Source organism: Pecten maximus, chromosome 9, assembly GCF_902652985.1.
Source record: "Pecten maximus chromosome 9, xPecMax1.1, whole genome shotgun sequence".
Taxonomy (NCBI): Eukaryota; Metazoa; Mollusca; class Bivalvia; order Pectinida; family Pectinidae; genus Pecten; species Pecten maximus.
The window spans coordinates 27,621,079-27,637,789 of NC_047023.1; the positions used below are offsets into that span (position 1 = coordinate 27,621,079).

General features: G+C 36.3%; 1 protein-coding gene across 1 annotated transcript in view; it reads right to left on the reverse strand.

Moving 5' to 3' along the window:
* Positions 1 to 13,419, reverse strand: part of LOC117335235 (dual specificity mitogen-activated protein kinase kinase 1-like) — a 33,929-nt gene extending 20,510 nt beyond the window's left edge. Inside the window, exons 1-7 of the mRNA XM_033895226.1 lie at positions 13,150 to 13,419; positions 11,566 to 11,794; positions 10,687 to 10,833; positions 10,441 to 10,518; positions 8,669 to 8,720; positions 8,341 to 8,465; positions 7,234 to 7,423 (exon numbers count right to left, since the gene is read on the reverse strand). Of these exons, the coding sequence (XP_033751117.1) occupies positions 7,234 to 7,423; positions 8,341 to 8,465; positions 8,669 to 8,720; positions 10,441 to 10,518; positions 10,687 to 10,833; positions 11,566 to 11,794; positions 13,150 to 13,244 (916 nt within the window). The 5' untranslated portion in view covers positions 13,245 to 13,419. The remainder of the gene's footprint in view (positions 1 to 7,233; positions 7,424 to 8,340; positions 8,466 to 8,668; positions 8,721 to 10,440; positions 10,519 to 10,686; positions 10,834 to 11,565; positions 11,795 to 13,149) is intronic.
* Between the last annotated feature and the right edge of the window lie 3,292 nt (positions 13,420 to 16,711).

A 16,711-nucleotide genomic window follows, 5' to 3' on the forward strand; every position in this document is an offset into this window, starting at 1 on the left:
CATCACACTTAGTCCTACTACACACACATCACACTTAGTCCTACTACACACACATCACACTTAGTCCTACTACATGCACATCACACTTAGTCCGACTACACACACTGCACTTAGTCCTACTACACACACTGCACTTAGTCCTACTACACACATCACACTTAGTCCTACTACACATACATCACACTTAGTCCTACTACACACACATCACACTTAGTCCTACTACACACACATCACACTTAGTCCTACTACACATACATCACACTTAGTCCTACTACACACAAACATCACACTTAGTCCTACTACACACACATCACACTTAGTCCTACTACACATACATCACACTTAGTCCTACTACACACATCACACTTAGCCCTACTGCACACACATCACACTTAGTCCTACTACACACACATCACACTTAGTCCTACTACACGCACATCACACTTAGTCCTACTACACACACATCACACTTAGTCCTACTACACACACATCACACTTAGTCCTACTACACACACATCACACTTAGTCCTACTACACGCACATCACACTTAGTCCTACTACACACACATCACACTTAGTCCTACTACACACACATCACACTTAGTCCTACTACACACACATCACACTTAGTCCTACTACACACACATCACACTTAGTCCTACTACACACACATCACACTTAGTCCTACTACACACACATCACACTTAGTCCTACTACACACACATCACACTTAGTCCTACTACACACACATCACACTTAGTCCTACTACACACACACCACACTTAGTCCTACTACACACACATCACACTTAGTCCTACTACACACATATCACACTTAGTCCTACTACACACACACCACACTTAGTCCTACTACACACACATCACACTTAGTCCTACTACACACATCACACTTAGTCCTACTACACACACACCACACTTAGTCCTACTACACACACATCACACTTAGTCCTACTACACACATCACACTTAGTCCTACTACACATACATCACACTTAGTCCTACTACACATACATCACACTTAGTCCTACTACACGCACACACCACACTATTTAGTCCTACTACACACACATCACACTTAGTCCTACTACACGCACACACCATACTATTTAGTCCTACTACACATACATCACACTTAGTCCTACTACACACACATCACACTTAGTCCTACTACACACACATCACACTTAGTCCTACTACATGCACATCACACTTAGTCCGACTACACACACTGCACTTAGTCCTACTACACACACTGCACTTAGTCCTACTACACACATCACACTTAGTCCTACTACACATACATCACACTTAGTCCTACTACACACACATCACACTTAGTCCTACTACACACACATCACACTTAGTCCTACTACACATACATCACACTTAGTCCTACTACACACACATCACACTTAGTCCTACTACACACACATCACACTTAGTCCTACTACACACACATCACACTTAGTCCTACTACACCACATCACACTTAGTCCTACTACACACACATCACACTTAGTCCTACTACACACACATCACACTTAGTCCTACTACACACACATCACACTTAGTCCTACTACACACACATCACACTTAGTCCTACTACACACACATCACACTTAGTCCTACTACACACACATCACACTTAGTCCTACTACACACACATCACACTTAGTCCTACTACACACACATCACACTTAGTCCTACTACACACACATCACACTTAGTCCTACTACACACACATCACACTTAGTCCTACTACACACACATCACACTTAGTCCTACTACACACACATCACACTTAGTCCTACTACACACACATCACACTTAGTCCTACTACACACACATCACACTTAGTCCTACTACACACACATCACACTTAGTCCTACTACACACACATCACACTTAGTCCTACTACACCACATCACACTTAGTCCTACTACACACACATCACACTTAGTCCTACTACACACACATCACACTTAGTCCTACTACACACACACCACACTTAGTCCTACTACACGCACATCACACTTAGTCCTACTACACACACATCACACTTAGTCCTACTACACACACATCACACTTAGTCCTACTACACACACATCACACTTAGTCCTACTACACACATCACACTTAGTCCTACTACACACACATCACACTTAGTCCTACTACACGCACATCACACTTAGTCCTACTACACAAACATCACACTTAGTCCTACTACACACACATCACACTTAGTCCTACTACACGCACATCACACTTAGTCCTACTACACACACATCACACTTAGTCCTACTACACACACATCACACTTAGTCCTACTACACACACATCACACTTAGTCCTACTACACACACATCACACTTAGTCCTACTACACACACACCACACTTAGTCCTACTACACACACATCACACTTAGTCCTACTACACACATATCACACTTAGTCCTACTACACACACACCACACTTAGTCCTACTACACACACATCACACTTAGTCCTACTACACACATCACACTTAGTCCTACTACACACACACCACACTTAGTCCTACTACACACACATCACACTTAGTCCTACTACACACATCACACTTAGTCCTACTACACATACATCACACTTAGTCCTACTACACACACATCACACTTAGTCCTACTACACGCACACACCACACTATTTAGTCCTACTACACACACATCACACTTAGTCCTACTACACGCACACACCATACTATTTAGTCCTACTACACATACATCACACTTAGTCCTACTACACACACATCACACTTAGTCCTACTACACACACACCACACTTAGTCCTACTACACACACATCACACTTAGTCCTACTACACACACATCACACTTAGTCCTACTACACACAAACACCACACTTAGTCCTACTACACACACCACACTTAGTCCTACTACACACACACCACACTTAGTCCTACTACACACATACACCACACTTAGTCCTACTACACACACATCACACTTAGTCCTACTACACACATACACCACACTTAGTCCTACTACACACACACCACACTTAGTCCTACTACATACACCACACTTAGTCCTACTACACGCACATCACACTTAGTCCTACTACACACACACCACACTTAGTCCTACTACACACACATCACACTTAGTCCTACTACACACATCACACTTAGTCCGACTACACACACTGCACTTAGTCCTACTACACACACTGCACTTAGTCCTACTACACACACATCACACTTAGTCCTACTACACATACATCACACTTAGTCCTACTACACACATCACACTTAGCCCTACTGCACACACATCACACTTAGTCCTACTACACACACATCACACTTAGTCCTACTACACGCACATCACACTTAGTCCTACTACACACACATCACACTTAGTCCTACTACACACACATCACACTTAGTCCTACTACACACACATCACACTTAGTCCTACTACACACACATCACACTTAGTCCTACTACACACACATCACACTTAGTCCTACTACACACAAACATCACACTTAGTCCTACTACACACACACACCACACTTAGCCCTACTGCACGCACATCACACTTAGTCCTACTACACACACATCACACTTAGTCCTACTACACGCACATCACACTTAGTCCTACTACACGCACATCACACTTAGTCCTACTACACACACATCACACTTAGTCCTACTACACGCACATCACACTTAGTCCTACTACACACACATCACACTTAGTCCTACTGCACACATACACCACACTATTTAGTCCTACTACACACATACACCACACTATTTAGTCCTACTACACACATACACCACACTATTTAGTCCTACTACACACATACACCACACTATTTAGTCCTACTACACACATAAACCACACTATTTAATCCTACTGCACATACATACACCACACTTAGTCCTACTACACACACATACACCATACTATTTAGTCCTACTACACACATCACACTTAGTCCTACTACACACACATACACCACACTTAGTCCTACTACACACATAAACCACACTAGTTAATCCTACTGCACATACATACACCATACTATTTAGTCCTACTACACACATAAACCACACTATTTAATCCTACTGTACACACATACACCATACTATTTAGTCTTACTACACACATATACCATACTACCGCTGGTATTTAGTCCTATAACTACTGCACACATATACCACACTAATTAGTCCTACTACACACATACACCACACTTAGTCTTACTACACACACATACACCACACTTAGTCCTACTACACACACATACACCACACTTAGTCCTACTACACACACATACACCACACTTATAGTCCTACTGCACACATACACCACACTTAGTCCTACTGCACACATACATAACCACACTATTTAGTCCTACTAAACACATCACACGTAGTTACAGTACATACACACATCACACTTAGTCCTAATACAAACTCCACACATAGTACCTCGATTCACTGGCATGGTTTTGAGAACATTGAAATAAGAGTTAAATGATATTCCTAAATGAGGATCAATAAAACTAACAATCATAACTGTAAGCTGATAAGGCCAATGTGTAGCATGACATTTCAATGAAATAATACCAACATCAAATTGCCTTTTTGTGTTAGGACAACACCAAACTAAATCTTTACATGAGCACCAATAAAACCATATATGAACATCAAGGACTATATAGCTAAGTGAGGATTTTAATGGAAATCCTGTATTATAAATAAAGGGTCATAGATATAAATAACCCAAGGTGAAGGCCAGTATCATATTTGTACAACTATGAATCAATAGCTTAATGATCAATAACCTTATGGGAGTATCAACAACCCCATCATGTCACACAGCATCAATAACCTATGTAACCCATATGAACACCAATAACACTATCTGAACACCAATAACACTATCAGAACATCAATAACACTATCTGAACACCAATAACACTATCAGAACATCAATAACACTATCAGAACATCAATAACACTATCTGAACATCAATAACACTATCTGAACACCAATAACACTATCTGAACACCAATAACACTATCTGAGCATCAGTAACACTATCTGAACACCAATAACACTATCTGAATACCAATAACGCTATCAGAACATCAATAACACTATCTGAACACCAATTCACTATCTGAACACCAATAACACTATCAGAACACCAATAACACTATCTGAACATCAATAACACTATCTGAACATCAATAACTTGAACTATTGATCAATGACTTTATGAATCTAGAAAAGGTATCAATACCCCTTAGGACCAATAACCTACATATAGCATCATTTACAATACGAAGCATCAATCAATGCAAGACATTCTGATGCAATAAACACCTTAGATACTGCGTTAGTAACATTCTCTCAGTAAAACATCCAGCCTGGTAACTGCTAGTGGAACTATGGAGATCTAGAGCAGGTTTCCATGGTAACTATGTCTGAAGCAGGTGGTGCTACTGTGGTGAGATGCCCTCAGACAGGTCGTGCTTTACCTCATTAACTATGTATTCTAGTAGCTCAAATATGGCCATAGGTAAGGGGCCGTCTCCTGTTATCACCTGAAAGTCGCCAGGGCAGCCTGAAATGGGCAGTAGATCTTTCTTACACCACACAATACATGCACAAAATATCTTACAGGCATTGTCAACCACAGGGGTCACATGCTTGTGTAGTTCTTCGGCTTGTATTATCAATCAAGCTTACAGTATACGTACTATGCAGTCGTGTGAACAGTTTCCATATGGAGTTCACATGAACTTTACAAAGGAATGCTGTACAGCTGCTATTTTTTCTCTGTGTACTTACAAATTTGGTGAATGCATACCAATTCACACATTCAAGCATCTCATAAATTATATGCAAATTAGAAGAAACTTTACAGTTAAATGTAAATGTCCAGAAGTTATAAAAGTCTACATTTTTTGTATTTTGAAGACCGATGTCAAACAAATTATTGTTTAATCCTCTGATAAGTACACTCTGTAGTAATATATTAAAACTTCTGATAAGACTTCTCAATATAAATTGAGAAAAAAGTAGCAAAAAGCAGTATACTACCTCCATATATAGTCAGGGTATTACATAAACTCTATATGGATTAATGTACATGTCTATATGCATGGTAGTAGCCTAATCTTCGTTTGACATGAGCTTATAGCTCTTGAATTTTTTTGCCCTTTTACCATTAAAACAGCCACTGCTTAATTCATTGGTGTATACTTACCAGCAATGCTATCAACATACATATTTTTGCCTCTTTCTGCATATGGCTTTCTCATATAAGGGCAAAATAAAATGAGAATATTTTCCATCTTGCAGTATATATGTCAATATTTACAACATCAATTTAATATGAAGTACATATGGTCATAGTAAATAAGTACCCATATGTAAAGAAGCTGAAATAAATGTTTTGTTTACCACCATGTAAACACAAACCCTTTTTTATAAAATACAACTTTATGATCTTTGAGACCTGAAATATAAAAGTGCATAATTTCTCAAGACATAATTTGCTATATTTGCTTACAGATATGAACATTTATACAATATGATGTGAATCAAGCCACCAAATATGCAGAAAAAACCGGGTATTTTATAACAATACCTGATCAGTGCTGTTGTTGTTGGATGACAGGTGCTGAAGTATTGGTTATGCTGTCGAGTTGTACATTCTGAGCAGTGTATGAAGTTTGAATGGCATTGGCACAACACAACTCGAGATATTGAGAAGAAAAAATCCTTTGTATACATATTAACAAAGACCTTGACTTTTGACCTTCAGATTTTTACCTTAGACATTACTAGTCTGGCTTGAAAACTAATTCTGTATACCGTATCTGGTTGCAAATGTAGAACTGGTTGAACATGAAAGAAAACGGTTGGCACAGACCTGCTCGAGGCTGACCTCATGGAATATTCAGCCCATGTAGTAGTCCAATTGTTGGACTATCTTACCCCTAGTAGTCTAAACATTAGGACAATCTTAACCCAACGACTAGTAGTCCAAATGTTTGGACTATCTTACCTCATAGCATTCCAAATGTTGGACTATTCTACACTGTAGTAGTCCAAATGCTGAATGATTTTACCCCTTTGTAGTCCAAATTATATAGAATCGTACCCCTTAGTAGTCCAAATGTTGGACTATCTTACCCTTGAGTGGTTTTCCTGTTTTAGATGCTTCTTTATGTTCTTCTAATACATCATCACCAAAAATGCTGGCAAGATCTTTAGGGTCCGGAGGAGGGATAGGGTACCGACCGATGGCCATTTCCACCAGGGACAACCCCATACTCCAGATATCTGACTGTACAGAGTAGTGGGTTCCCTGGAGACGCTCCGGCTGCAACATGGATAACAGGTTGAATTTACACATTTATAGGGCCTTCAATGCTGTATTTCTTTTGCAAATAAGCCACTGCCTATAATTAAGGTCTCTCTTCAATTTTGCAGAATCGTCAATTTTAAAACAATAGTAAGCTGAAAGTGGTTCAAAAATAAGCCCTCCCCAAACTTAAATACATTGCACTGAACATGTTCCTTATGTTTGAGGATAAATATAGTAAGTGTTTACACTTTTACATACTGGCTACTTAAATATTATCATCCAACTAAGATAAACTCAAATGAAGAAATGCTCAAATGGGAACTGTCTTATCTTCCTTTTGGTCATGTTGGTTGGTAACATATTTTGTTTTCATGTTGTTTATATAATTTCACCATAGCTTAAGACAGAATCATGTAAGATTAAAACCTATAACCAAAGTTAACCTGACATGCTCAAGAGCAAGAAAAGCTTAATATGCTATGGGTGTTCAATTACTAAGTACAAGAGATTTTGTTCATATAGACACCATAGCATTCCTACATCAATTCCACAAAATGTTTGGTAAAAAAAATACTTATAAAAATCCTCTAATAATTTAGTTGAGCTTTAATTTAAAAACACTTGTTCAGAACCATCTACTTAACATTTACAAAATTATAAATTATTACTAACGCAATAATATGTGCTATAATAAAGGTTCCATTAAGTTTTGAAGAAAGTGGTCAGGTTGGCACTCTTGAATTGCATTTTCACTTTAAGCAGTACTACGTAATATACATTGCTGTAAGAACCTGTTACAAATCCTCCTTGATAGTAAGTTTCATCAATATTGATTAAGAAAAGTTTACAGACAATGGACAAAGTCTTGTAACAATAGCATGTATGATGAGCCTTCACCTCAGGTAAACTGCTGTCTTGACATTCCAACTTACCGACATGTAAGATCGAGTTCCTACAAAGGAGTTGGCCATGGAATCTATGAGTTGACCACTCACACCAAAATCACAGATCTTTATCTCTCCACGTGAGTTCACTAATATATTGGAGGGTTTAACATCTGAAACAGGACAAAAATTAAGTACATGTACTAAATGCTGGTAACATTATAAACCAATGTCTTAATCTACAAGAAACACTTGGTGTACATTAATGACATCATATTGATATCGTGTCTGATGCGACATTTCAGGTTTCTACAAGCGTGATATTTTACTAGACAACAAGCTCAGTAAACAATAGTAAAAAAAATTATATACATACCTCTATGCATTATTTGATGTTTTTCCCTCAGGTAGGACAGTCCTTTTAAAACCTGAAAATATGCAAATTATTTATGTGTCTGTAACAAAATTGAATGCTCAGATGTGTATCTTGTTCATACTCAAAAGTCAATACAAGTTAATACAAGTAATACTACTAATAAATTTGTAAATGGTCTATCAGAAACACGTACATTATAGAAAATCAGATATCAAAGCTCTATCTGAGAGCAGGATACATGTACCGTATATGACCTAATAAGGGCGCCCCTTCCTTTTTTGAGAAATAACTTTTGTTAATTCATGTTGTCAACTAAATGTTTTTTAAGAACACAAAGCTAGTAAAAGACAGTGTAAATCAATTATCAGGTCAAAAAAACGATGTCTGATATGATCTGGGAAATCACCTGTGTCTATAAATAGAACACAAAAGAGTTCCATTTGAACATAAATGGTGGAACACATGTTCTCTGTTCTAAAGAACAGCTAGCATGGTTTACAAGTTTACAGGAATAGTGATGTTTAAGCTTAATTTATGATAATGAATAGATATCATCATCTGGAATATTTGTATGACTGAATATTTTACCGTTTCCACAGCCTTGGGTATTCTGCTATAAGGTATAGTCTGTTTCATAAAAATTCATAATAGAGAATCTTAATAAGGGTGCCCCCACTGTCAATTACCCGCGTCGTGCACCCTTATTAGGTCATATACGTTTTTTGTTGTTTTTTTTCATGTTTTCTTGATTTCTGGGTAATCCTGATTAGAATCAATTCAAAGTTACTCAAATTCTAAATATTGCGTTAAATTACATATAGGTAGCAAAGCCAAAGTACAGTACTTTGGCTGATTTCTGAATAATAAGTGGTATGTCCTGGTCCTAAAGATGTAAATATAGCAGGATAACAGTTCAAAACATGTATAAGCATGTAATCTGTACATATATTTATAAACTACATGACAGCTGCAATTTAAATAAAGAAGTGAAAATCTATTATTGTTGTCCTATATTTAAGACTTGTGAAAACCATGGTAACAACATTAAAAAAATGTAAAAATAATTGCAGAAAAACTATTTTTAACCTGAAAATTAACACACACATCCCCCCCCCCCCCCCAGATAGGAATTTTTCTCACAAAACCTGTCTAAAATTAAATATCACTTTCATGTGTTCAAAAAATTATAGTGAAGATTTTGCTTTCAAATTTCATATAACAAACAGGTTATTTATTGTATAAAAATATCAACTTGGCCAGTCTCAGCTACTTTGGTCTGCTACTGTACATGCACTATCTTTTCTACTGTTTTCATTTCATTTTCATTTCAACAAATTTTATTATACAAGATGTTATAGTACAAAGGGATTTGACAACAGGCTTTGCCTATATCAGTCTTTCTACTGTTAATATTTTCTACTGTTAATATCCCTAATACTGGCACAGCTTTGAATTAAAATCATCGAATTATAATTTACTAAATATATAGAACACACATATTTTTTCAGCAAAAAGATAAGTACCGGTATATACTATCAAAAAATTCACTTGAATTAAGACCTGTTAGAATTTATTGATAATCCCTGTAAAAGAAATTAAAGGATAACAAAATCTCTAAACGAAGCAATGCCTTCTGGACATTCTCTACCAGTTACAACTGTCTTTTGCTATTAACAAACTGACAATATCATTTGAAGTGATTCTAACTTTAGTACATTATACGTGATTTTAATTTCTGTAGAGGTTGTAAGATTTGTATGTATTGTACTTACAGCCACTGTAACTTTGCCCAGGATTTGTTCCGGTATCCGTCCCGCTTTTTTCAGGATCAGATCTAATGACCCTCCATCCTGAAAAAATCACAAAGAAAAGTTTTCAAAACATTACTTGAAAAATAAAAATATTGATGCATTTAAGAAAATAAAAACAAAGGTACAATTCAATACTTTGTAATTACCTGAAGAATCGATAAGTGTATTTATAAACATTCTACAGATGAGAATGAATGTCTAGCTCACCATGTATTCCATACAAATGCTGATTTCACCATCACTGTAGAATGCTCCGTAAAAACCTACGATAAAAGGAGAGTTACACTCGTGGAGGACTTTGAGTTCCCTGATGATTTGATTGCGGACTGCTGGTTTTATTTCAAGGTGTATGAGCTGTAAAAACAGAAAAGATAAAGGACTGTATTTTTTGCAGCATTATATCATAATGTTGGGTATCTTATGTGTACCACTTAATATTTAGAGTACAGGGCTTTTTTCCTGGTTTTGGATGGGTTTTTTTTTTGCCTCATTATCATTTTTGGTGAATTTGGAAAGGACATTTTTCAGGAGTAAGATGCAAATTTTGGGAATTTCGCTTACATATGAAATATGTTTCAATTGGGAACATTTTTGACGGGGGTCTTTATCAGCCCAAGCATCCCTGGAGTATATAAGACTGATTAAAGATTTGAAATAATTCTACTAACCAGCCTATAGATTAATTATTCCATATTGAATGTTTTCCTTAGCCTTGACCATTATCTATATATTAAAATGGAAGATGTACTAGTCAGACTGATGGAATGGCACAACTTTGTTTGGGATAACTACCTTGATCTCTCTTATCTATCATATCATTTCATTTATTCATTTGGCACCTCTAACCCTTGCAATTGTCTATTTTCAAAATAATAGCACAGCAATATACCGGGTAGGTAATTAACATGCCAGCATGTTGTTATGGTGACACAAGTTTCAATCATGTTCCGTGGAGTGGTCATCCTATGTCAACGAGATCAGAGACATCTAATTACACCACATTTTATTAAGTCATGATATTTTAAATTGCAATTACAAGAAAGAAGGATGGCAATACATTTATAATCAAGCAAAGTGATAAAATACCTTTCTGGCCATAACTAGACCCAGTTTGCTGTGACGAACTTTTAGAACAACCCCGCCATTGCCTGCTCCAAGTTCTCCAAGCTTCTCAAAATCCTCAGCACATAGCTCTCCCACTTGTTGTTTCTGTGTGAGGAAAGATTCAAGTCTCTCTCTTTGCTGGTCATTCAGGTCCAATTCTTTAAGTTTCTGCTGCAATGCCTCAAGGCTTGCAGTTCCTGTGTTGGACTTGCTATAAACATAATCATTATGTACATGTGTAACTGTTTTTGATCTGTTAAAATCATAAACCTTGCTAAACATATTTCGTTCAGAAAGATACATATACAGGTTTTGGAAACCATCAACTTGCGTATGACACACAACCATGCTTATTTTACGTGAACTGAGGTTGCAAGTTTTGTTACTAAAAATAGCCAAAATCACTGTAAAGTTAACTTTTTTAAAATTTCCGTACAGGTCGCATTTATTTAAGCATTGACCTGCTTTCAGTTGGAAGTTATGAACTGATGAATGCCAACTAAAGAAGCGCACTAGCGCTGAATTTGCATTTGTCCAGTTGGCATTCATGATCATCAGCCCATAACTTCCAACTGAAAGCAGTTCAATGCCGATATATTTACATTTGACAAGGACTTTTAAAGACTATATCCAGGAATTTCGCTCCTATGATGAATGAACAAATTATTATCCTCAAAGACAGAACAGCCTTTTCAACAGTCATCTTTCGTTATGGCAGACTGACAATTATGATGTCACAATAATAATGACGTCATAATAAAGGTTTGGAAGTTATGGACTCATAATCTTCAAGTGAGATTGGTATATCTATATAGTGGAGCTGCATCGCAGTGTACATGTAAATATTTGCATCATAACGCAAAAAAAATAAAAATCTGCTAGAGAAACAAGTTTCTAAGTAGACAAAGCTTTCAGTACATTTAAATATTATTAACCTTGTCGGAAATTAATGCGCCATTAGATAATATATTGCAAACTTTGCTGTTTAAGTGATTTTGGTTATTTTTAGTACAAATCCATATTACTCCAACTGTACAATACATGAATGCCTATTATACGTTTTACCCAAGTTGGCAGTTGTCACCAACCTGCTTAAGTATATTACAGTAACACATATATAATACAGATGAAAATATCAATTTTTTCTATTGTTAAATATCAGGTAGACTTTTCTTGGAAAATCAATGCAATTTACATTTTATATGAATTTGCATGTTAAGCCTTAAATCAGGAACTGAATATGTATAATTCTGTATAGGTATATGTCGAAATGGTCAACATTGTAAAGTGAAAATAAAACAACACACACTCTACACTACGAAGCATTACCGGTGGGCCAGTTGCTATAAGTTATAAAATCAAAGCTCTGAGATTCTAAGGAATAATTTATGCTCGACTTCCTAACTCCGACGCCCATTTCGCGTGGGCGTTTTTCCGTCTCTAAAATATCGATTAACGAAGGCTTTAACGTCGCAAAATGCATGCAAACGTGACATTATTTTGATATATCTTTTAAACATGCCATTTCTGGGTGAGCGAAAAATTGCACGATAATATAAGCCTTACTCTCCATCCAGTCCAGCGGCGCATGCTGAGCCGAGTTGCTCAGATCCAGAGGTGGACGGCAGGCGCAGATCCGGTCGCTTTCGTGGTTTACTCATCACAATTTCACCGCCAAACCGAGTCGACAGACTATAAACAAAGCATTTGTTCCTAAATGCTAAAGCTTGAGGATAAAATGACGAGAATGATGGCCTTTACATCTAGAAAATATCCTATGAAACCCCGAGATGCAAGGTCCTAATCGTCAACCAGATCGATAATTTAGATACGGAAGTGACGTCCGGCTGAATGAATTTATTTTACTTAACACAAGTAATCATAACAGAAAACTGGTTCCGTAACCGAATCTTATGATGGAATGTGAAGTTATTTTCGATGATTTCTGGTTAAAGAACTAGTTGAATATTTCATCCGATCTAAACGTATTTTGATGTTTACGTAAACAAATCGGTAAACTATCTGATTTTAAGGTGTTGTGGTACCGTGCCGTTTTCCCTACTTATTCGTTTAATCAGAGACATATATAAATGTCGCTGGTTTAATAATGTAAAAAAATACATCAGTCGGTTTACTTCTTTGTAATATAAGACCGATTCGTTCGTCTATCGCATTTTTATCTATTTATCTTATTTTAGTATGATCATTATCTTTTTTTTTTTTATTTTTTTTTATTTTTTTTTTCGAAAATATTTTTGCATGTTTCATGGGATTCATTGGACCAGAGATTGACCGATTTACTTCCAGGAACAAGCTATATATCTGATAGAAAAAAAACTGACTCTAACCACAGGCGTCTGCTTCTGATTACATATGATTAATAGAAAAAAATATTAGCCCCTATCCTGCTATATCAACAAGGTTCCAACAGACAACGGGTTTGTGAGGACATGTTTGATTTTACAAATGGGCTAGCTTAATCAGAAGCCTAGGCAATATATACAATGTAGTTCACTGAGGAAGTTCGTCAAGAATGGAAAAAAGAGAGTTTAATTTATTGTGGATGATGTCACAGTAAACCGGATGTGAAAGTTGTGGGTAGTAAATAAGCGTAGGTATACATGACATAAACTACACTAAAGGACGATATGGTTTCAAACTATCAGCTCCTGATCAGTCCTAGGTAAAGTCGACCATCCAAGGTAGTCTCGTTGAACAATCGGACATGGGTTACCGACGGTAACACTGGGTAGTCTCGTTGAATAATCTGACATTGGTTATTTATGATAGCCCAAAGTAGTCTCGTTGAACAATCGGACATGCACGGGCTACCGTCGGAACCCAAAGTAGTCTAGTTAGACAACCCGACATGGGCTACCGTCGGTAACCCAAAGTAGTCTAGTTAGACAATCGGACATGGGCTGCCGACGATAACCCAAAGTAGTCTAGTTAAACAATCGGACATGGGTTACCAATTAATCAATCATCTTACTTATTAAAGTGTCATACAATATATATTTACAAAATTTAGGTCATTCGGGCAGAGACCTATATACTAAATAATAAATATTATCAATCATCAAACATGACAGTGTTGTTTTTTTTGTTTTTTTTTTGTTCATTTTACTTAAGACTTTTGCTATAGCATTTGTCTAATAAACAAGAAATATCTCCAAAAAAACATAAAGGCATAGTTTTAATGCTGGTTTTTATACTGTAAAACTGCTGGTGAAATAAATCAACGAATCACTGGTCTAGTGGTGGGTGCAGATGAGCTCTAAGGCCTATAGGTATATAAGATATATAACATTAAACAACTACAGATGTGTACAGGAGAGTGTTACATACATGTACATGAAAACTGTTCAATATAAAATTATCTACACTAATAAATTTTGTCTTTTGCAAGCCAAGTATAGATATTAACCTAAATTTGACAACTCTCTAACATTATTAACAGATAATAGTTGGATTAATTTAAAAACAATGTCTTTTGTAGTAATATTGTTTTATACATTTTACCCTCAGACCTGTATATAATGAACATATCAAAATAAAATGAAACTCATCCTCGATGTCACAAATCACAATTGTTACAGGTTCTATTTCTTTGGGTAATATTATTATGTCTACCTATTTCTATATTTAATTTGTGTGAGGATGCTCCACATACATTTATATTTAGTTTCTATAGGTTTAAAACTGTACACAGTGGCTATCTATCAGATATCGATATATAATCTACCTTTCGACGAACTAGATATCTGTTAACATGTTTTGTTTTGTAACATCGGTCAATCTCTGCTCAATGCTTTTAAAAGCATAGTCTACTGGTGAATTAGAATAAAACATGTACTCAATACCTAAAGTGGCTAATTCATTCTTAATGTCACATATCCACACGTCATTCTCATTTACCATTTCATCAAGACATGTTTTCAATACCAGATTATCCGACTGTTTCACCAATATTTGAACACTCTTAATTTTCTCATAATAGTTAATGGTAATCTACCCAATTCACAGTAAACGAAGTCATTGCAAGTTGATTTAGGCACCTTATTAAGTTAAGTACTTTTTTTTACAGAATTTCTAATGTACGCTTTCGACATCCGGTGCTTTATGAAATCCCCATATTTCCGATGCATAACGTAAAATACTATTTACATACGAATCAAAAATAGAACAATAAGTTTCTACATTCAAGCAATGATTTCTAAGAGAGTTTTTGTGTTTTGTAAAACTTCCCATTGTAGTTGAACAGCATAACCAAGTATTTAAAACTGTCAACAATTTCTATATTGTCATTATTATTCATTATTATATTTCCATGGCTCATTATTTCTTATTTGTCCACAATTTCTAAACACCATGATTTTAGTTAGTACAAAAACAACAAAGTTGACGGTAAAGGCGCGTGTATATAGATATATGTCTGATTATTTATAGGCCGAATTCTACCATTCCTGAGGTTGAAATCTAAGGTTATAGCCCCTATAAAAGGACCATCTCTATCCTAAGTGGTAAACTCTCACATCGTAACTTTGCTAAAATGTTCCGGTATGGTCTAAAAATAGGCTGAGTGATGTAATATTCTGGAAATTTGTCCTTTTTGAATGTTCTGTATGTTCTAAGATTATTAGCTCCATTACGGTTAACTCACAGCTTTATAAACCAATCTGTATGGCCGTGTTGGAGGAGCTTAGCTTTAATGAGTTTTATTGACGGGTTGGGCCGTGTCATGGAGTTTGTCATTTAAGCTTTGACCCCAGATGGCAGCACAGTTAATCAGAATAGGGTCAACTAGACTTTCGTGTAGTTTCGTGAAAACTGCGTTTTGCTATTAAAAGCACTCTACTTGCCCTTGTTTATCGGGTTACTGCCCAAGATGAGTCCTGTGGTCAGAAATCTCCTCGCGCAATCCAAAGGCCTAAATATTAATTTCAAAACGTAACTTCGCGGCACCGTAAAACTGAGGAACTTGAAGTCAAATTATTACTATACAAATTAATCAGAAATACTGCAACCAGGAAAGTCCCTACTTATAACTTATAAATAGTTATACAAATAAATAAAATGCAGAAAAAGGAATAAAAACTGGATCCAACAAATCACCTAGACTAGATTT